The sequence below is a fragment of the Antechinus flavipes genome, chromosome 4 (genome assembly GCF_016432865.1).
Source record: "Antechinus flavipes isolate AdamAnt ecotype Samford, QLD, Australia chromosome 4, AdamAnt_v2, whole genome shotgun sequence".
Lineage (NCBI taxonomy): Eukaryota > Metazoa > Chordata > Mammalia > Dasyuromorphia > Dasyuridae > Antechinus > Antechinus flavipes.
Genome location: NC_067401.1, coordinates 158,525,646 through 158,548,025, shown reverse-complemented (window position 1 = coordinate 158,548,025; position 22,380 = coordinate 158,525,646). Strand labels below are relative to the sequence as shown.

Here is a 22,380-nt window from a genome sequence, read left to right as displayed (position 1 = left end):
AATCTGTATCAAGAAGTAACCCAGACCAAACTCTGTTATTACTGTGAGTCATGTGGACTGTATAGGTCCTAAGGGAAGATAGAAGAATTGTTAAATATCTTCCAGGAAGGGAACAAGAATTTTAAAATTGTGCTGACTATCAAGAAGTTTAAAAGTTTCCAAAAATACATTCTATATTTTCTTTCAGGTTAAATAAAACTTAGTCTCTGTTTTATGAATTTTAGTCTGAATGAAAATAGGTAAAAGCAAAATAAGATAGATTCTGATATCCTCTAGAACCTAACATGTGATATTATATTATTTATCACAAGATAGCACTATTGAGAGGGATCAAGAAAAGCTTCATGAAACAAATATCCTTTCCCATCATTCTGCAGTCTTATGAGACTAGAATGCCATCTCCAGGGAAAAAACTCAATCTCTTCAATATAAACAAAATATGGACTTTTAAAAAGTCAATAACTTACAGAGAACATCCTGAAAAGCTTGGAAAGAAAGGAGAAACTAGACATTCCAATGTAGCATTCCTTACAATAAAAAAATAAAAAGAATGGCTACATCTTTCAACAACCATCTCAATTTCTAAAGACTGAAAGTATTGCCCTTGGTTCCATGGTAAGGAACTAGCAAAACAACAGTGAAATCCCCCAATATAATAGATTCAGAAGCCAAAACCTGCAGAGATTTAGTGGCATTATATAACATTTTTAAAAAGTGTAGTCTTATAGAGGTTTCAAAATAAAACTTTAGTTCCCTGGATCTAATGTTTTCATCTTCAGAGAAGATACAAGGGGTACCAGAGGAGCAAAGCCACTTGTTGAATAATGATTGATTTACACACCTTCTACTTTATTAACCAATTTACAATTTTGACTAAATTTGGATTTATTGTTGTTCACTCATTTTTGAGTTGTGTCCAGTTCTTCGTGACCTCATTTGGGTCTTTTTGGCAAAGATACTGGAATGGTTTTCCATGTCTTTCTCCAGATCATTTTACAGAGGAGGAAACTGAGGCAAACAGGATTAAGTGACTTGTCACGCAGATAGGAAGTGTCTGAGGCCAAATCTAAATTCAGATCTTCATGACTACAGGCCCAGTTCTCCATCCACTGAGCCACCATGGACAGTCCCATGTCTTTTCCCAATCCTATCTTTTGACAGTATCATGCTTATACCCAATTCAGCCACTGAGATAAGTTCATTTTATTTACGGCATATTATTACCAGTTGATGCCATTGTCTCTTTTCCCCCTTAGCCTTCTGCAGTCATAATCATTTCTTACAGGTCTAAGACTCTCCATCTGAAATTCCACTTAAAATACCAGAGTCACTCTTTGTGAATGTCACATGGCAAAGTATAGACTGTTATAGTGTCCTTTGCTGACATTAAACTAATTATATCATGTCACCCAAGGAGCCCTAGAATTTTGCTCCCACTTGACAACTTCCTGAAATAGATCAAATTATAAGATTATCCTGTCACTCACAACTGGACAACTTGATCTGTAGACATAGACCAGCAGGCTGGCTCAGGTTCCTCTGGTCTGGTCTGGTTTTCTATCTACAATACTGGCTGTGCAAGATAGATTTGTTTCCCCTGTCTCTTGAAAGAATTCTTAACCGAGGTTTTATGAATCTGTTCATTTGTTTTAAGTATGCTAATAGCTCTTTTTAAATATAATTGTTTTCTTTGTAATTTTATATATTTTAAAACATTATTCTGAGAAGGGGTCCATAAGTTTCACCAGATTGTCAAAGGGCTCCATGACAAAAAAAAAAAAAAAAAAAAAAAAGAGAGAGAGAGATGTCTCTAAGGCACCAGAATTTATCAGGTTTGCTGAGTTAACTTTCATTCAACCTGACTTAAAGAATGCAGATGTTTTCTTTATCTTCTATTTTAACAGCAACTAGAAAATCTCAGGATGTTGGAGGTGGAGAAAACTAAGAAAGTTCAGGGGTTATGATTTTAAGCCAAGCTCTGAGTCTGGTTTTACACCACAAAAACTTCCTATTACCACTATCCTCACCTTCACTAGTATATCCTCGTTCCTCTAACTTCAATCAGAAGGACGGAACTTCAAATCCAGCCTTAGACAAATATGAGTGGTGTGACTTGGGACAAATCACTTAACTCTGTTTGCCTCAATTCCTCATCTGTAAAATGCACTGGAGAAAGAAATACCAAATCATCTAAATATCTTTACCTAAATATGATCACAAAGAGCTGTAAACCACAGCAACAACAAGGTTATGTGATGATCAACTCTGATGGATGTGGCTCTTTTCAACAATGAGGTGATTCAGGCCAGTTCCAATAGACTTGTGATATGAGAGCCAGCTGCGTTCAGAGAGAGGATTATAAGGACTGAGTGTGGATCACAACATAGGTTTTTCACCTTTTTGTTGTTGTTTGCTTGCTTTTTGTTTTTTTTTTCCCTCATTTTTTTCTTTTTAACCTAATTTTTTTTTCTGGTGCAGCATGATAAATGTGGAAATATGTATAGAAGTATTGTATATGTCTAATATATATTGGATTACTTGCTGTCCAGGGAGGGGATGGAGGAAGGGAGGGAGAAAAATTTGGAACACAAGGTTTTGCAAAATGAATATTGAAAACTTTCTTTGTATTATTTTGAAAATAAAAAGCCATTGTTTAAAAAGAAAAGTGTTGTACACAACTGAACAACTAACCCAGAAATCCTATAGTGTTAGGTATAAATCACATTCCCTGATACCACTGTGCATATGTGTGTGTGAAGGATATATTGGATATCTGTGTATGTCATTTTATCTGATTTCATTGTTATAACAGGATCCTGCATGGATCTATGATCTATTATAATCCATCTTGTATTATCTTGTCCATTAGTAAAGGTGAAGTTGCTAGTAGCAGACATTTCATTTTATTGTTCTTTCTATTTTTTTTTTTTGTATATACATCAATATATATGGTTTTGTTGTTGTCTTGTTTCTGCATACTGTTTACTCTGTATCAGTTCATAAATCTTCCTAGGATCATTTTTTTAAAGACTGGGTTGCCTTATCTCAGTTAAGCTGGAAGTGCAACATTTCACTGACCTTACCACTTCTCAGCACAGAAAAAAATAATCATTTCCGACCCAGGCCTGTTCAGCTTTTCCTTAGGCAGCCTAGGCCCTCCCAGGGATTTAGCATATTAGTGCTAGATTTACAACACTCAATCAGCTCTAATCCACTGCTGCTCTACAACTCACCAACCTCAACCTCCCCTCTAGCAGGATTTATAAGTTTGTAATATTATACTCATCTTCTCAGTATCACCCTTTTTGACCAAAAATTTTCCCTATAAATAGGAACAAATTCTATCACACTAAAAAATAAATAAATAAATAAATACCCCAACATACTTTTTAAAGTACCAACTTGCTCCCACAAAAAGACCCCCATAATGAGATTATATCTTTCATTGTCTCCAAAACACAAAGCAGAATCAAATATGGAATTAAAATGTTAAGAACTTTGGGGTCAAATAAAATTTGAAAGGTCATAGTCAGCTTCATTGTCCCCACAAGCACCCCAGCAAAATTTAAAAGAGCAGTTGAAGAAACAACAACAACAAATAATAGTAAGCATTTCCATTCATTGTAGGACTTCAGAAGTAAAAGTTAGAAGTCTGGAGACACTAAAAAAAAAGGGAATAAAGAAGGACACTGGCAGGTCACTGTACAGAAAGGCAAGATAGCTGCATATTTGAGAACCCTCCAAGAAGCCAGCAATCCTTTTGCCACCACAGAAGACAAAGCCAACTCTAAAAACCCAGTTGAGTTCCTAGGAAGAGAAATAAAAACACCACCCATTTCACTATTTCTTTCCTATGGCTTATTGCTATTGGAAATGCATCACTAAATTAGCAAAAGTGAAATTAAGTGAGACCAAGCTAGCTGTGTATGTACAGAAACTGAAATAAAGTCTCAATGGGCTTTATGACAACCCAGTTGAAGGGAAAAGGGGCTCCATTCCTCTCAAACTTCATTTCAGTGGCCATATAATCAAGATCCCAGTTTAAATTTGTTATCCCAGGAAATCCAAGCTACTAGGGATATAATTTAGGAGAAAGGTAGGAATGATATAAAGTAAAATTCCCCCATATTGGTTCAAGTGTGTTAGGTTGCAATACTGGCTTTTCCCCCCTCAAACTCATCTACTCCCCAAGACTGAGATCTTTCCTGTACTTAACCACCCTCCCCAAGGATATTCTGATTGGGGATTTGTGTATTATAAGAGATTAAGAAGTATTTAAGGAAGGAGATAAACCTCTTGTAGCCTAAATATTACCTGAGCTTTTAGAGACCTGACTCAGAAATAGGGGGCGGGGTGGAACCTGTCTTGGCTTTTCTTATATCTTCAGCATGAGTATTTAAACCTAAGAAATAGATAATCTTATAAATCAGGGCTTGGTTTTTTTTTTTTTTTTTGTCTATTTCTAGATTCAAGAAAATGATGGAGTAAAGGTTAAAAATGCAAATTAAACTTTTAAAAGTATACTTTTACTTTTTAAAAGAAAGCCAGTCTTCAAACATTTACCATCACACTCTTGCTGGATTGGTTCTTTTGAATTAATTTATTGAGACTGAATTGCATAAAATGAGGGGATTAACCTAGTACCTCCTTTGTGAATTGTAAAGATAAGAGACTTGCAACTGTTTCAGAGGAAGAAAAAGACAGATTTGGCCCTCAAAGGACAAATTTCATGCTTATCCTGTTCCCAGTTAAAGACAGAGAAGGGAGGGTGTTCATCATCTGAATGATAAAAGGAATTCTAGATTGACTACATCTAGAACATCACCTGAACAAGCCCCATCGCCTTGTGCATAACCTGCTTCAGATTGCTTGGAGGGTGTTTCTCCCATATGGAAACAGTCTCTTGAAATGGGCCTTCCCCCACTTGTTCTTATTTAGAGTTGGGAAGATAGGCTTTTAAAGTTTCTAGGAAGGATATGCCCCCTAGATGCTAAACAGGTACTTAAATGTCATTGCATCTCAGGTGGCCTGCTCTGAAGGTTCTATTATTGCTCTGTCATTTTCAGTCACATCCAACTCTTTGTGACTGCACTTGGTAAACTACTGGAGTAATTTGCCATTTCCTTATCCAGATCATTTTACACATGAGGAAACTGAGGTTAACTGACATTAAGTGACTAATAAGAGTCTGAGGCCAAATTTGAATTCACAATGATAAATATTCCTGAATTTGGGCCTGGTACTGTAACTCCTGCTTCTGTGAAAGGGTAGAGAGAAATTTTAAAAATAACAATAATAAAAATCCCTTTTCCAAGAAGGGATTATGGATTTGGTTATTAAAACTTGAGTTTTATAAGAGAGAAATTGAAAACCAGCTCTTTTATATCCCAGTTAGGGCACACTAGGAGGAAGAGAAAAAGGCTTTTTGTCAGACCCCACCAACTCCCATGGGCCCCAAATTTATGGAATTTAAAAATTATAAGGCTAGGCTTGACTTGAATAGAATTTAGTTCTTGATATCAAATAAAAAGAATATCAGAGATCCTTGGACTGGGTTTATTAAATGAAGGCTTAGGGATCTTCTAGACATAGGGAGCCAAGTGGTCATCATCAGGGGGAACCTATTCAGATTGAACATGAAAATGGTATTGGGAGCTTTAGAGGAGATAACCACATGGAGAACAAAAAGCATTGTCGAATCCAAAATAATTCCAAAGGACTCATAATTAAGAATACTATACATATCTAGAGTAAGAACTGATAGACAATGCAAATCAAAGCACACTATTTTTCACTTTTTAAAATTTTATTCACTTTTTTTCTTCTGTTCTCATTTTCTTTCACAAAATCACTAATATTAAAATGTTTTACATGATTGCACAAGTATAACCTATATCAAATTGCTTACTATCACGAGGTGGGGGAATTGAGGAAGAAGGGAAGAACATCTGGAACTCAAAAAAAAATTTATTGAATGTTAAAAATTGTCTTTATATGTAATTGGGAGAAAATGTTATTTAAAAAAAACAACACAAAGTCTAATGTTCAGATAAAAGTAAGAGGACAACAAAAAATATATATACTACTATTGTGGTCATATCTCAGCCTGGATATATAGTGGAGATGGATTTGTTAGGGTTAGGGGAAGCCCAAATTAGATTGTTTCATCATTACAACCATTACAAGGGGAAGGCCCCTTGATTTACCCAAGTTATTTGATGCTATTAACATTCTCTGTGGTGTATCTCCATGGATTATTGAGCTACTATTTGAGACTTCCATTTTCAAATCTGGCCCCAGGCACTTACTAGCTGTGTGATCCTAAACAAATCAATTAACCTTTACTTCAACTTTCTCAACTGGATAATAAAGATAATAATAATACTTTTCCCACAGAGTTGTTGCAAGGATCAAATGAAATAATTAATATTTGTAAAGAGCTTAATATTATGACGAACAGGTAATAAATTCTTGTTTCCTCCAAAAATCCTCAAAAATAAATTTTAATAGAATGTGAAAGGTCAAGAACTATGCTGAGTCTTGACTCATTAGTACCTACACCATCTATGTAAAAGTCACTGACCTCCTCAATATTTTTAGGGACAGCCTTTCTCTGCTCTTGTCAGCACTGGTCACCTGGGTGCTTCCTTATAGGGATTTGAATGATCTGAAATATTTTTGAAGTTCCTTTGCTTAGCAGACAGTTCTGCCCTGGATGGATTTGACATTCTCTGCTGATTCTCTGCTGAGTGCAATTCTGTCTCTGGTAAGGTGATTAAATGATGCACTATACTGGAACTGAAGTCTGGCCTTAGACATTTACTAGCTGTGGGTCTCTAGGCAAGACACTTTACTTCTTTCTGCCTCAGTGGCCTGATCTGTAAAATTGGGAAGGGAATAATAATAGAACTGTTGTGAAGATCAAATGAAACACTTTTAAAGCACTTTGCAAATTTCACAGTATTATATAGATACTAGCTATTATGGTAAGTCCTTTAGGGGAACATAAAAGTGTTCTTAGACACTGAGTAGAGATCACAGTGATTGGACCATTGAATGGCAGAACTTTGCTGGCATGTATTCAGGTGAACCACATCAGTACTTACTAGACCAGATATTTCTTCAGCTGTAAAAAATAATTCTGTGAACAACCTGTTTCTTGACAGACATTACTGTCATTTTCTTTGATCAAAGGACCCATTTTCCCTCCAGAACCATACAGGATGTCCCTCTTAATCTCAACACTTATCTTTCTCTCTGAATGGTTTAAGAACATCATCAACTTGGAAACTAAGGGGATTTGACAGCACAGGGTGTGGGGCAGTGAACCCTAATCATGTAGGAAAGAATGGAGGGGATGGGGGAACAGATACTGGGGAAAGTTGTGTTGTCCAATTAGTTTTTCTGCCTAGCCCATAGATAAAGGAATGGGCAATGGAACCCTCAGATAAACTGGGTGATCATTACATTCTGGACCTTCCTCACTTATAAGAATTCCTTGGCAAGAAGAGATGTCAGGAAACCAAGGGATAGAGCACAGCAAAATTAGGCGAAATATCTCAAGCTAAGCACAAAGTTGCAAGCAAGGGGAATATAAATCTTTATCTTCTGCTTCCAACTAGTGTTTTTTACAAATGTTTTTGGAGCAGAGAGATTTTTCAAGTGCTGCTGGTGTCTGCTTTTCTGCTCCTGGTTGCTTGTCCTATGAATTGCACCAATTAATGGCTTGGCCACACCATAGCCGTTCTGACTTCAAGATATGGTTATAGTTTTAACTGTGATTTCATTTTTTTTTCCTTTTGTTGGCAGTATGCCTCATATACTATTTTCTTTAGATAATTTATTTGTTAGCTTAGAATTAATGTGTGGGTAATTTATTCCTAGACACAAAACATGGCTGCACTTTTAGTGAGATCATGCTACAGAATGAATTAGGTGTATTTATATTATTCAAGTCTTGCACTCTAAGAGTTTAATTAGGCTGTGTGATTTAAATTTAAATGATCTAAATTAGATGCATAGTTTTATCATGGAGATCTAGAATGATGACAGACTAAATGCACTAAGGTCTGCTTTGGGAGAAATCTTTTATAAATTGCTATAATGAAGGGACGTATCTAGAGCTTCTAGGTTAAAAAAATAATAACAATACTTCAAGCAGCCAGAAAGAAAGAATTCAAATACCAAGAAACCAGAATCAAGATCATACAAGACTATGTTGTAACTAATAGAAAGAAAAAAAAATCTTAGGATGCAATATTTCATAAAGAAAAAACTCATAACCAAGAATAATATATCCTGAAGTAACTTCCTGTACCAGGGATATAACTCTTTAATAGAATAGAGAACTTTAAAGAATTGCTGATTAAAAGATCATAACAGGGAAGAACCTCAGATACTTAACTAGAACAGATGAAAGAAATCTAGAAAGATAATTTCATTTGAGTCACTGGAACATGCTAAATCAAGTGTTTACTTTCTAATAAGGTGAGAAGACACAAGTTTTCCTTTAAAATCTTACTGTTGTCAAGAGAACAAATATAAGACAAGGGATTTTTTCCATTCTATTTTGAAGAAAAGGAGAGGAAAGAAAAGGAAGGGGGAAAGGAATGTTTTAGAGAATAAATGAGAAATGAGGAGGAAGAACTTACTACTCATAATTAGATTTCACCCAAACAAATGCATACAGAGGTGAAAAAGAGGTGGGAAAAAAAGTGGGAAGTACACATCAGATGAAACTCACTACCATCTGACCTAGATCAGATCAAATATATTAAAACACAAATAATTTGATTTGGATACACATTAAATATAACAAAGAAACAGTCAGGGACAAGGAAGAATTTTTAAGAGGGTGCATAGAGTTTGGGGGGGAATAGTTACTGATTTTGGAGGAGTGATTATTAGGGAAAGATTCAGTGGAGAGAAAAATGAAGGAAAAAAGGAAAGAGGGAAGGAGGGAAGGAGGGAAGGAAGAAAGAAAGGAAGGAAAAAAACAAGAATGTGACAGAGGAAAAAACAAAATAATAATCAAAAGTGTGACTATGAATTTATATGTGAATAGGATGGACTCCCCCATAAAAGAGAAATGGGTAGCAGAATGGATTAGAAAGCAGAATCAAAAAATACATTTTTAACAAGAAATGCACTTGAAACAAAGATTCGCAAAGAGTTAAAATGAAGGCTTAAAGAAGAAATTTATTGTCTCAAGTTATTTTTTTAACTGAGGTAGCAATCAAGAAACCAGACAAATCAATAGTTTAAAATGAACAGAGCTAAAAGAAGAAGAAGAAGAAAAAGAAGAAGAAGAAGAAGAAGAAGAAGAAGAAGAAGAAGAAGAAGAAGAAGAAGAAGAAGAAGAAGAAGAAGAAGAAGAAGAAGAAGAAGAAAAATATTGCATCATTTTTAAGGAACATAATGAAACAATATCAATATTTAGTGCACATGCACTGAACAATATAGCATCTAAGTACTTAAATTTCTTTAAACCCTTTTTAGAGATAAACAAAACTAGCAAAAAAGATAAAAAAAGGAATGTTATCTAATAGAATTTTAGCAAATTTATATGTGATAGGAGCAACTATCTGGTGCAGTGGATAGAGAATCAGCCTTGAAGTCAGAAAGATTTGAATTTAAACCTGGCCTCAGACAGACACTTAAAACTTCCTAGTTATGAGACTCTGGGCAAGTCACTTAATCCCAATTGCCTCAGCAAAAAAAAGAAAAAAACATAAAATGCACCAACAACTAAAAAAGCTTAAAAAATCAAAAATTTTGAATTAAATATAAAAATTGTTTGAAAACCAAACAAGATACAAAACTGAAAATAAAAGAATCATTAAATTATTTTTTAATTGGGCTGGGGTTTTGGGGGGGGAGTGGGGAAACTAACATATTGAAGAACAAAATAAATAAAAAAAATAAAAACTAAGAAAAACCATTAGGGTATTTTTTAAAGAGAAAAAATCAAATTGTCAATATCAAAAATAAAAAATAAAAATTTATAAAAATTAAGAGGGAAAATATAAACAATTTTCCCAATGGACTTATTAGCACAGAATATTTTGCCCACAAATGGTGATACCAAAATTAAACCTCTACCTTGGAACTTGTCATGTCTCTCAAAAAACATGGACTTAAATCAAAATGAAACACAAAGAAACAATAGGTGATCACAGTTCACAGATGGATGTTTCTATTAAGGCTCATATCTCTTACAGAAGAAGTTAGCAACTTGACAGTGAAATGTTAATTAACATGGCTATAATGAAACAAATATAAAGTTCTATGTAAAATAAAATATGCCTAGTAGCACTTTTTATGTTAGCAAAAATAATTTAAAATAAAGTAGGTGATCTTCAAATTGGAGATAATGGAACAAATTGCATTATATTAATGTAATGAAAGATTGTTGTGATATAATGAGCAATGAATATGAAGAATTAAGAGAAAGATAAGACGACATCCTGAATGAATGAAAAGTGAAGGATACAAAAGTGAAAAAACAACATACTCATTGTCATGATAATATTAAAAGTGGCAATATAAATAGAAAATAGAACTCAATGATCAGAATTAATTTCAGATGTTTGATATTTGAATACAATAATTTTTTTTAGTAAAAAAAAGAGGGTGACTATGAATGCAGAATGTTACATACTCCTTTGTGATCATTGCATTATTCAGTTTTGCTCAACTGTTTTTTTTTTTATTTTAAGAAAGAGCAAAGAGGAAAGAATTAGCAGATTTTTGAGAAGTGGTTTTGCCATAAAAACAATTTGTATTAAATAAAATATCATTTCTTTTAAATGATGACCTTCTAGCAAAAATGACAAGAAAGTTTCAAGAAATTACACATTCAAGTCATCTCTTTATATTCCCACCAATTACAATATCCAAACCTTATTTTAGAATTAAGTTCTATCACTTCCTGTTTATGCCTTAATCCAACTGCTGTGACAAGAATGCATTCTGTTCCAGACATTCAGTTCCAGGATACCTTCAAATCTTTTCCAATCCCTACCTGTCATTGCATGAGGGATATTAGTGATCATGACCCTCTGGTTTTGCATTTTGATTCCTGATTCTGGATTTTGCATCTCCTTCACCAGTGCTTCAATCTGAAAGACAGAATGGAGGGAAATCAAAAGATGAGTCTTAACAAAGTACTTCTTGTTTATTTCCTCAGATTTAAATTTTTTTTCAAAATTATATATGTTTTATTACAGCCAGAAGAAAAAGAAACCTGACTCTAGATATTTGGAGTACTTACACGGATATTCTATTTTTGTGATTCCAGATATCCAGAATCAAGTTTCTTACTTTTGGCTATAATAAAACATAAATAAAATTATTTTTAATGTTTTTCCATCCAGTTCCTCTGGTCCTCAGATGATAAATATCATCTGTCAGTTGAACCACACTTGAAGACTTCCCAACTTGGGTATAACATCTGAAAGTATACACTCACCTAACATAGGCTTAGAAAAATCAGGGTTAACCCTAGTATGATAAGGCATTGAAGTAGGATTTTAGTGACTTTTTATATAATCAACTAATATTTATTAAAAACCAATGTGGCAAGCATTGTCCTAGGCACTGGGAATACAAATACTATGAAGAAAACAGTCTCAACTCCAAAAATATTACATTATAAGAGGGGACACAATAAGGGCATATATGTAAGTATAAATATGTGTGTATATGTGTATATGCATACATAAATACAAAATATATATAAAGAAAATTAAATAATAATATTTATGTAAGTTTACAAAGCATCTTTCATATGTTAATTTATTTGATCCTCAAAAGAATCCTGAGGGATGGATGCTATTATTATCCCCATGTTACAGATGAAGAAATTGAAGCTGAGAGAAATTAAGAAACTTGACCTCATCAAGTTTGTGTCAGAAGTAGGATTTGAGCTCAAGTTTGAAATGACCTAATTGTCAATGATACAATATAAAGTCTTTTGTGTGGAGGATCCCAAATAACCATTAATAAAATCAAGAAAGGCTACATGTGTTTGAGAGGCATCTTGAAAGAAGAGGCATTCTAGTGATGATCAGTCATGAAAGACTTGGTTCTTCTCAGCAGTTCAGTGATCCAAGGCAATCCCAATAAATTTTGGACAGAAAACACCATGTGTATCTAGAGAGAGAACTATGGAGACTGAATATAGATCAACACATAATTGTGTTCACTTTTTTTCCCCCCTTTTTCTTCTTTTTTTTTTCTGGTTTTTCCTTTTTGTTCCGAGTTTTCTCTCCCAACATGATTCATAAAGAAATGTCTATTTAAAAAATTAATGTGGATGTATGATCAGAAAAAAAAAAGCAATTAAAAGAAAAAGAAAGAAGGGGCATTCTATAAAGTAGAGATTAAGAGAAAGTGCATTCCTTAGGTTTTGGTTTTTTAAAGTTTTAGTTAAAGTTCCACTGTCTGCAAGAAGCGCTTCCTATCCTTCTTTAAATCTTGGTGCCTTCCCTCTGAGATTATCTCCAATTTATCCTTTACATATCCTGTTAGCACATAACTGTTTGCCTTGTTTCCCCCATTATGCTTTAAGTAAACTCCCTGAGAACAAATGCTAGTGGGGTTTTTTGTGGTTGTTGTTGTTGTTTGTTTGCCTTTCTTTACACCCACAATACTTAGACTAATGCCTAGCACGTGGTAGGTATTTAATAAATGCTTCTTATCTTGATGTAACTTTACCAATATCAAAGCATGTTTGTAGTGAGCCCCTAAATATCAGAGCATTTCAATAAAAAAAGAAAGTAACTTTTGTACAACTGAATTAACTTAGAGAATAACAAAATAGACTCAAAGTTCTGAATAGTTTTATAGAGGACCTGAGTGCATCAGAGGACACCTGAGCCTTGTTCTAGTAAGAGATACTTTTTGATGGTAGTCATCTAAAAGTGAATATGGAAAAAAAAAAAAAAAGTCTGCTCAAGTAGAGGAACGAGTGTAGAAGATTTGTAAAGGTTCAAAGCTCTTATAACTACAGCAAGATGTTGAACAGAAAAGCTCTGATCAGCTGAGTCTCCAACATCTTTCTGATGAAGTTTCGGTAGTTAAGGGACAGACAACAGAGAAAAGGAGATGTCAAAGTGTGCCCCTTTCAGACTTTAAGAAGCTATATTTCCAAGCTTCCAAAAACTCTAGATTCTGAGGGGGCGCATTTGCATATAAAAGGACCAGGAATCTTGGCTGGGGGTTGAGACTTGAAAGTTTTGAAGGGGAGGCTAAGCTGACCTTTCTAACTTTGGATCTTTGAAAAGAATCTAAAAGAGAAACAATTATGAAGAAGGACATAGTTAACAGTTCGCTTTATCACCTTTCCCCTTGTACAGCTTAGATTTTTCAGAGTGATGTTGGGGGAAGTCAAGATTTCTCTTGTCATTTCTCTTCTTGCATTTTGAAGCAGAAGCACATGGAGAAATCCAGCTTTGGAGAAGAGTTTTTGTCAGTTGTAGGAGATCCTGGGGCCAGTTCCATGCTCCTCAGAGTCAAGGCTGAGAAAGCAGAATCATAGAGGCTACTCTTTATTGCAGGGTAATCAATTCAGCTCTTTCTAGAAGAAAGTAGATAGTACTGCTCTAAGCCAGGACTTCAGAAAAGTCATAAGCAAAAGTCCACAGTGACTACAGTATAATGACACCCAGTGGAATCCACAAGACCCAAGTCAATAAGAGCAGTGCAAAGATCTGCAACATCAGTGATGTAAACTGTTGTGCTTCGCTTGTAATTTGGCTACAGATGTACTTCTCTACTTGTGAACCCTGTATATTCATTTCTCCCATTGATGTTATATGTATTTGTGGGAGAGTACAATCCAGATTTATCAATTAATAAATCAGCATGCATTTATTAAGCCAGGCATTGAGGAATAGAGATTAATAAAATGAAACAATCTCTAATCTCAAGGGTTTGCATTCCACTGGAAAAGTCAACACAAGTTTATAGATCTATGTATGTACTGGGAAAAAAACACAAAATAAATAGAAAGTAGCTAGTAGGGCTGCTAAGTAGAAAGTGGATGGAGTGCTGGTCTTGGAGTCAGGAAGACTCATCTTCATGAAAATTAAATTTAAGCTCAGATACTTACTAGATATGTGACAACCTCTTTACCTCAGTTTTCTCACCTGTAAAATGATCTGGGGAAGGAAATGGCAAACCACTCCAATTATCTTTGCCCAAAAAAATCCCAAATGGGATTATAAAGAGTTGGACACAACTGAAATGACTGAAGAACAGGGTCAGGGAATCCTTCATGGGTATTTTATGAGACAAAAGTTGAGGAGTATGTTCTAGTGATAGAGAACACCACTGCAAAGGCTTGGAAATAGTAGTGGCTGAGGAACACGTGACAGTTTGAAGGCCAACTTAGCTAGATCAGAAGGTTTGGGAAGGATGTTTTCTTTTTATGGCACAAAGGTCTTTACATATATTGTTTCATTAGATCACCACAACCAATAAGTAGCAGGTGCTACTATTAGCCCCATTTTTGTTGTCATTCAGTTGTATTTGACACTTCAGGATCCCATTTGGAGTTTTCTTGACAAAAATAATGGAGTAATTTGCATTTTCTTCTCAAGCTCATTCTATAACATGAGGAAACTAAGGTAAACAGAATTAAGCAACTTGCCCAGGATTAGACAGGTAGTAAATGTCTAAGGCCAGATTTAAATTCAGGAAGATGAGTGCTCCTAACTCCAGGAATGGCACGGTATGCACAATGGTGCTCCCTAATAGCCCCATATTACAGAGAGGGAAATTAAAGCTCAGAGCTTTATTTTGAGTGGCAACCTTGGGAAAGTCAAGAGTTTATAAACTGTTAGACTATCCTCTTAGGATCTTCATCTATCAAATGAAGGAGAAGCTGAATAACCTCTGAAGGAACCATCTTTAATGTCCCTTTCAGCTCTAGATTTATGATGCAAAGAAGCTGGGGATAGGATTTAATATTTGGATCTCTGGAGCCAAATCAAGTGACATACTAATGATGATACAATTTTAGGAATTCTGCCACTGTAATTGAATGTGTAAACAAATGCTAGCAAAGACATCCCTTCTGTCTCAGTCTCATCACTCCCTGGATAACAGCTACAGACAGTTAGCTAATATGTAAACAGACACTCTTGGCTTACAGACAACTCCCATTGGCTCCTAATTTAGAAATGTGTTTTGTTTTCATCAAAGCCATAGGATGGGGGTGGGCGAAGGAGAAGGAGGGGGCTTGGAACAGAAAAGTATTCATTTAGTTCCATTTAAAACTGTTGTTCCTTGGTTTTCCTCAATGACAGGGTCTGGCAGACTTTCAGGCCACTAGGTCAATAACACAACCGCAGGGAAAAGAGGCAAATTGATAATACCCATAGGGGAGAGTAGACTAGGAGGTATCACCAGCTGCTACTCTATTATGTCATTCCTCTGCTTCAGAAGCTTCAAGGATTCCTTACTGCCAATAGATACTTCTCTATTTGGCATTTAAAGCCCTTCACAAATGGCTCCAACCAATCTTTCTAGGATGATAATATATTATTCCCCCTCAGAAGCTCTATATCCTGTCCAGACAAACTGTCCTTCTTTCTATTGCTCTATTTCAGAAAAGCCTAAAAAGACCTGCATACTGAGTGAAGTGAACAGAACCAAGAGAACAGTGTAGACAGTAACAAGTTAATGTGATAATCAACTATAATGGACTCAGCTCTTTTCATCAATGAGGTGATTCAAAGCAGATCCAATAGATTTGGGATAGGAAATGGCAATAGCATCCAGAGAGAGTCGAGATCGAAGCAAAGTATTTTCAATTTGTTGTTTGTTTGCGTGTTTTTTTCTCATGGCTTTTCCCACTTTGATCATTTTTTCTTGAACAAAATGACAGATATGGAAATATGTTTAAAAGGATTGCATATATGTAACCTATATCAGATTGCTTGTTATCTTTGGGGAGGAGGGAAGTAAGGGATAGAGGGAAAAAAATTAGAACACAAAGTCTTACAAAAATAAATATTGAAAACTATCTTTACATGTATTTAGAAAAATAAAAAACTTTTAAAAAAAAGAAAGGAAAGTATGGCATCCTGTGGGGGAGGGGGAAAATTACTTTCTATTTAGTTGTTGTTTTAACTCTGAAAATAACCTTTTTTTTCATAAGTGTTTGGGGAAGTTTTCAGGGGGAACTGTGACTAAGAATTTGGTCACCACAGGAAAAAGGATTCAACTATTTGACTCTTCTCTTATTTCTCTCTCTCTCTCTCTCTCTCTCTCTCTCTCTCTCTCTCTCTCTCTCTCTCTCTCTCTCTGCTTTTTGCTGAGGTAATTGGGGTTAAGTGACTTGCCCAGGGTCACACAGCTAGGAAGTGTTTAAGTGTCTGAGACCACATGCGAACTCAGGTACTCCTGACTTCAGGGCTGATGCTCTATCAACTGCACTACTAGCTGCCCTTTTTTTTCTTTTTTTTTCCTGCTCTCATTTCTCTGGATGATGAGCAGGTCTAGTAGTGAAAGAGGAAATGACCAAGACCATCTCAGTTTGACGTAAGGATAGTTGATATTGATATAGATATAGATACATATGTTTACTTCTCTATATATATGCTGCTTCTAATTAGCAACTTTCAGAAACTATTTGATTTTTGCCTTTGTATCCCCAGCACCTGGTAGCAAAAGCTCCTCTTTGGGGTGAGAAGTCTTTTTAAAAACACTAACAGAACTTGTCATCTGTAATCTGGACAATCTAACTAATATATGTATTGAAGGAAGTAAATAGATCATAATTCTAGTGTGGAAAGGACTTAAAATCCATCTAGTCCAACACCCTGATATTACAAATGAAGAAACTGAAACCCAAAAGGAAAAGTGTCTGACCAAGGTCACACAAGTAATAAGTATTAGAACCAGGATTTGGATCAAGGCTTTCCAATTCCAAATTACCTCTTTTTCCACACCATGAAATCTATTCCTTCTACATCTATCTTGCCTTCTCACTATATACTTCAGCTGTCCTGGGATGAAGTCACAATTTAAAAAAAATAATTAGATGAGCCCACAATTTTCTTTTCATATGGGAGGGAAATGGTTAACAGTGATACGCGGAGATACACCTGATTGCTGAGATAGGTTCTTAAGTTCACTTTTTTCTCTCCAAAAGGGAAAATAATGATAATTAAAATTTCTATGAACTTAAAATTAATCTTTCTGAGGATCACATGGAAAGAAATAAGGAGCTATTTTGATACTCAATGAGATTAGCTTTCCTTTTCAGCATTTGTTCCACATTCTGACATAGAGAAGAGTGTGGGAGAAAAATTGATACAACTAAACTATTTAAGAGATCCTACCCACAAGAGCTCTGATAGATTTTTTTTCCTATTATCATGTTCCTTGGAAAATCTCTTTAGGATTACAAAAGTCAAGGTATATCAAGGTCATAGAGTCCCAAAGGCTGGGAAGCACCTTTTCAATAGAAACACACCTAGAATATCACAGGCAAATTAGGATCTATCTTATTTATTAAGAACTCCAGAAAAGGACATTTTCCAGACTTCTACACATCACCCTTTCAGAGCTTAACACTCATTAATCAAGAAAATTTTCATTGTGTCTCATGTACATCTTTTCTGTACTGGATCCTATCCATGAAGATGGAAGATTTGATGGTCTAATCTAGGTATTAATTCCAACACACATAATGTTGGCGAGAGAGAATACTTTATTGTTATGGATCAGAACTTGAAACAAGGTACTAAGTGGAATTGAGGAGACAATGGTTAAATTTAATTTAGCATTGATTTAATCCTACAACAAATAATGGTTTCTAATGATATAATGATTGGTTTATACTCAGTGTGGAGCATATGAACAGGGACTGAGAGCCACAAAGGAGAAGCTGGTAGAGGCAGAGAACACAAAGGACTGGCGGCAGGAGCTCAAGCTCTCGGAACCAAGGAGAGAAATAGGCCTCTAAGAAAGCTAACCAGACCCCTGGAAAGGAGACAAGATTTTGAAAGAGATAATAGAGACAACAAAGGATTTGGACTATACTTGTGGTAATTACTGAACTGAAACAAAGGCTGCTTCCAGAGACCCCAACAAAACCGAACCAAAGAACATTACACTTTATTTCAATTTTTGCTGAAGTATTAAATTGCCTATATACATTTTTCTGAAAAATGAATAAATAATACTTAGATTAGCCCTTAGAAGAGTCCCACCTGAACTGGGGATTCAGGATATGTTATTTAAGCTTAAAAAATAATCCAGTTTTTTTCCCCAGCACATTTGTTCCTAGTATACTAAACTTTTGACGTTTGAAATGTCTAGGAGTGAGTGTAAAGTTAAGTAAAAGTACAATCAAAAGGTATCTTACTGCTTTCAATGAATTTAAATCACCAGACCGGAATAAATTAAATTGCAGAGTAATTAAAAACTGGCAGATGTGATTAATGAGCTATTGTTGGTCATCTGTGAAAGATGCTGAGAAAGTGAAAGGATTATACTGGGCAAATAATATTTCAGCTTTAAAAAAGGAATAGAAGATTGATTTAGCAAATAATACAATAGTGAACTTACCTTCTATTTTTGGCAAAATTAGTAAACATAACTTCATGAATAACAGGTCACACAAAACTATTCTCATGTCCTTTTCCGATAGAGTTATTAACATAGTAAATCATGGGAATACTAAAAATGGAGTATGCTTAGGTTTTAGCAAAGTATTTGATGAAGTCAACAATTCTATGTTATGAATTAGATAGAAAGATTATGGGCTAGATGATAGTAGAGATAGATGCATTTGAAAGTGGTCAAATGTCTAGTCTCAAAGAATATTTATTCAGGTGTCAATGTCAATGTAGCAGATATTCTCTAGTGGAGTTTCCCATAAGTCTGTCCAACAATTTTATTAATGACATATATGGAAGCCTGGATGTCATGCTTGTCAAATTTGCAGATAACATTAAGCTTAGAAATGACTATAGTGCATAATATAATGTGTATTCATGAAAGATTGTCACAAGCTAGAACACTGTTGAATAACCTGAAATATAATAATAAATTTAAATTCTATACTTGAGTTCTACAAAACAACTTCACAAATAAAGGTCAGGGCAAACATGACTAGATAAATGTTCTTATGAAAAAAGATCTGAGGGATTTAGTGGATTTTGAGCTCAAAATGAATCAATAGTGTAATTTGGCAGTTCCCAAAAGCTAATATTATTCTAGGATACATTAAGAGAACTGTGTACCATGTAGAAGAATTGATCTTTGACTATATTCTCAGTTCATAAAGTCTAAAATGGAATCATAAGAAATTAACAAACCAATAAATTAGCACATCAATAGCATCAATACAGACTCCAGCAGTCCATCACCTATCATCACATACCAAAAAAGAATGAGTAGTTATGTGTGTAGACTACCACAATGTGAACAAAAGAATTAAAGTAGACCAGTACATCATCACATTGGTTCAATACCATGTCCTGGAAATGTAGGCAATGTTTAACAGTATTGAATTTAAATAAGATATTCAATCAGATTGTTATGGCAGAGGAAGAAAAAGAGAAGACTGCTTTCTTCTGCCCATTTGGCTTTTATCAGTTTGAGTGTATGTACCAAGTGTATGCTGAAGGCACATTAATATACTGCTGATGAACCTATGAATTGGTTCAAGCACTCTAGAAAACACTTTGGAATTTAAATAATCAGACGAGTCTGTGTCTTTTTTTTAATTGATTCTACTTACAATTAACTGATTTTGTGTTATAACTGCCTAAGTCATGGCTCTTTCTTGAACTTACTTCAGAAATTCAGCCGTGTTGTAATGAGTTAAGCTTAGAAATCTAGTTCTTCTGTTAATCACTGTTCTATTCTTGTGTCTAGAAATTCTGTTATCTTTGAAGGAGGCAGGTGGAACACAGAGAATCTGGTCTAGTATCTTTACACCACGAAGCTATTCTTCAAGGATAACTAAGTCTGATTTGTTATCCAGCAGTTTGGTTTGCTACCTCTGTCCTTGTAGATGCAGTTGTACTCTAACAATTAACAATTTTAGTTACAATTTAAGAGAAGGAGGGAGTGGCTGGCCCTTATTTCCAGTTTCCATCCATTCATATTTTCTTCCATCTATGATGCTAGACTTCCTATTTTCTGTATTCTCCAAAACTATAAAAGAGCTATTCCCCCTCATTTGGGGTTTTATCTTTGCTGGGGAAGCTGAGAACCTGTTTACTGGCAAATTCACAGTTTACTAATAAATTGATTATGTGCAGAACTTTGGGCCTCAGTTTACCTTGATTTTAACTACTACAGAACTATGATACAAAAGTTTCTTACCTAGACACACTCTTTTACCTAGTTATATCACTACTAAGCCTATATCCCAAAGAGCTATAAGAAAGAAAAAATGTCCATATGCACTAAAATATTTATATATAGCAATGTCTTTTGTAGTGGCAAAGAACTAGAAACCAAGGTGGTATCTATCAGTTAGGGTGAATAAAGTATACCATATAAATGAATAGAAATTCTATTATGCCATATGATATGATAATGATAGGGGAAAAAAAAAACTTATCTGGTTCATTTGCACTTGTATGATTGGCAATAGCTGTGCAATAGTGCAAGAAGAGATCCCAGATCTCCTCTAATCTTGTGCTAACTAGCAACTCTCTTACTTTATAATCATTGCTAGGTCATTTTCAGTGTTGCACCTAAGCCTGGGGGAAAGAGGACTCAAATAAAAAATGTCTAGGTCCTAGGATTTATACTGATCAAGAAGCAAGTAAAGAAGAAAGTCTGGCTCTGAATTCAGGGAATGGTTCAGGTGCTTGAATCCAGCTCCAGGTGTGTCTAATAAGGTGAGATGAAACATGTGTTGCCTTACAACTCTTATCATCAAAACTCATTAAGAAAGTTTAATAAGATAAAAGAACTGGGAATACTTTTGTTTGTCTTTTTCTCTCCTAGATTTTATGATTCAATAAGAAAGAATGGGGAAAGGAATATGCTGGGATGAGCGAGATTTATCTCACATAACTGGAGTACATAAATAGAAAACTATACAAATAAGGAGGAAAGCATAGAAAAAGAAGAAGTAACATTTGAATTTCACTGTCATCCAAACTAGTCAAAGAATAGACGAATAAACACAGAGTAGGGTAAAAGAAGTATATTTTTCAACAGGAAAACAGGAGAGAATGGGGAGAAAGGAGGAAAATAAGGAGAGTACATTAAGGAAGAAATTTGTCTTAAGCAAAACAAACTTTAAGCAGAGTAGATGGATTAGGAAGAGATATTCAAAAAGAAAGAAAAAATAAGGAACTATTATTGGGCTGTAGGCAAGGAGAGAAAGAAGAAGGACAAGAAAACAGAAAAAGACCACTCCCGACCTAGAATACTGATGCTAAGCACACTCCATCTCTCTTACCATACTCTAAAGAGTGGATAGGAGACAAAGAAAAGAAAAAGGTATAAAGGAATGGAATGAGGAGATTATGCAATAACTATGGTAAATAAATGTGAATGGGATGAGCTCACCCATAAAGTGTAAGAGAACAGCAGATTGTATTAGAAAACAGAATCCAATAATTGCTGTTTACAAGCACTTAATACAAGTACTTACATACTTAACATAAAAATTCACAAAGTAAAATATAAAGATAAAGCAAATCTCTTATACTTTCACTGAAGTTAAAGAGGGATAGTAATTATAATCTCAAACAAAGCAACAGCAAACAAGGACTAAATTAAAAGAGATAATGAGACAGGCTACATTTTGTTAAAAAGGTATCATTATTTAATTATATTATTGCATAATTATAATTAAATATAAATAAATAAATATAATTATTAATAAATTATTATTATTAATGTCAATACTAAAAAGCATATGTCCTAAACAGCATACCATTTAAATACTTTAAAAAAAGTTAAATGAGTTCTAAGGAAAACCAGACAATAAAACTATAATGGAAAAATAAAATAGAATCATAAAAGCAATAGATATTTTTTTATTAAAGATAATGATAACAATGAGACAACAAACAAAAATTTGGGAATTTAGTCAAAAGCAGTCTTAGAAAAAATATATATCTTTAGATACTTTTACCTATAAAAGAAAGAACAACTCAGTGAATTGGGCATACAACTAAAAAAATTCTAGAAGACCCACTATTCAAAAAACTTAATTAAACATCAAAATGTCTTAAAAAGTAGAGAAAAGATTAACAAAATTAAAAGCAAAAAAGTAATAAATAAAACTAGGAGTTGAGTTACTTTAAATAAACAGGACATTAACTAATTTGCTGGGTTTTTATGAAAGAATAAATCTTGTGCTGATAAAATAAATCTTAACTATTACCATAA

The 22,380-nt window shown here is 34.4% G+C and overlaps 2 protein-coding genes across 3 annotated transcripts in view; one reads left to right on the top strand and one right to left on the bottom strand.

The window, feature by feature from the left end:
* ARSG (arylsulfatase G) overlaps window positions 1-22,380 on the top strand; it is a 996,823-nt gene that overhangs the window by 561,880 nt on the left and 412,563 nt on the right. The gene's annotated exons all lie outside the window — the stretch shown is intronic.
* The window catches only part of RGS9 (regulator of G protein signaling 9), a 90,238-nt gene that overhangs the window by 64,440 nt on the left and 3,418 nt on the right, over window positions 1-22,380 (bottom strand). For both annotated transcript variants that reach the window (XM_051995246.1, XM_051995247.1), the window contains exon 2: window positions 11,024-11,120. In XM_051995246.1, coding sequence (XP_051851206.1) covers window positions 11,024-11,120 — 97 coding nt within the window. The remainder of the gene's footprint in view (window positions 1-11,023; window positions 11,121-22,380) is intronic.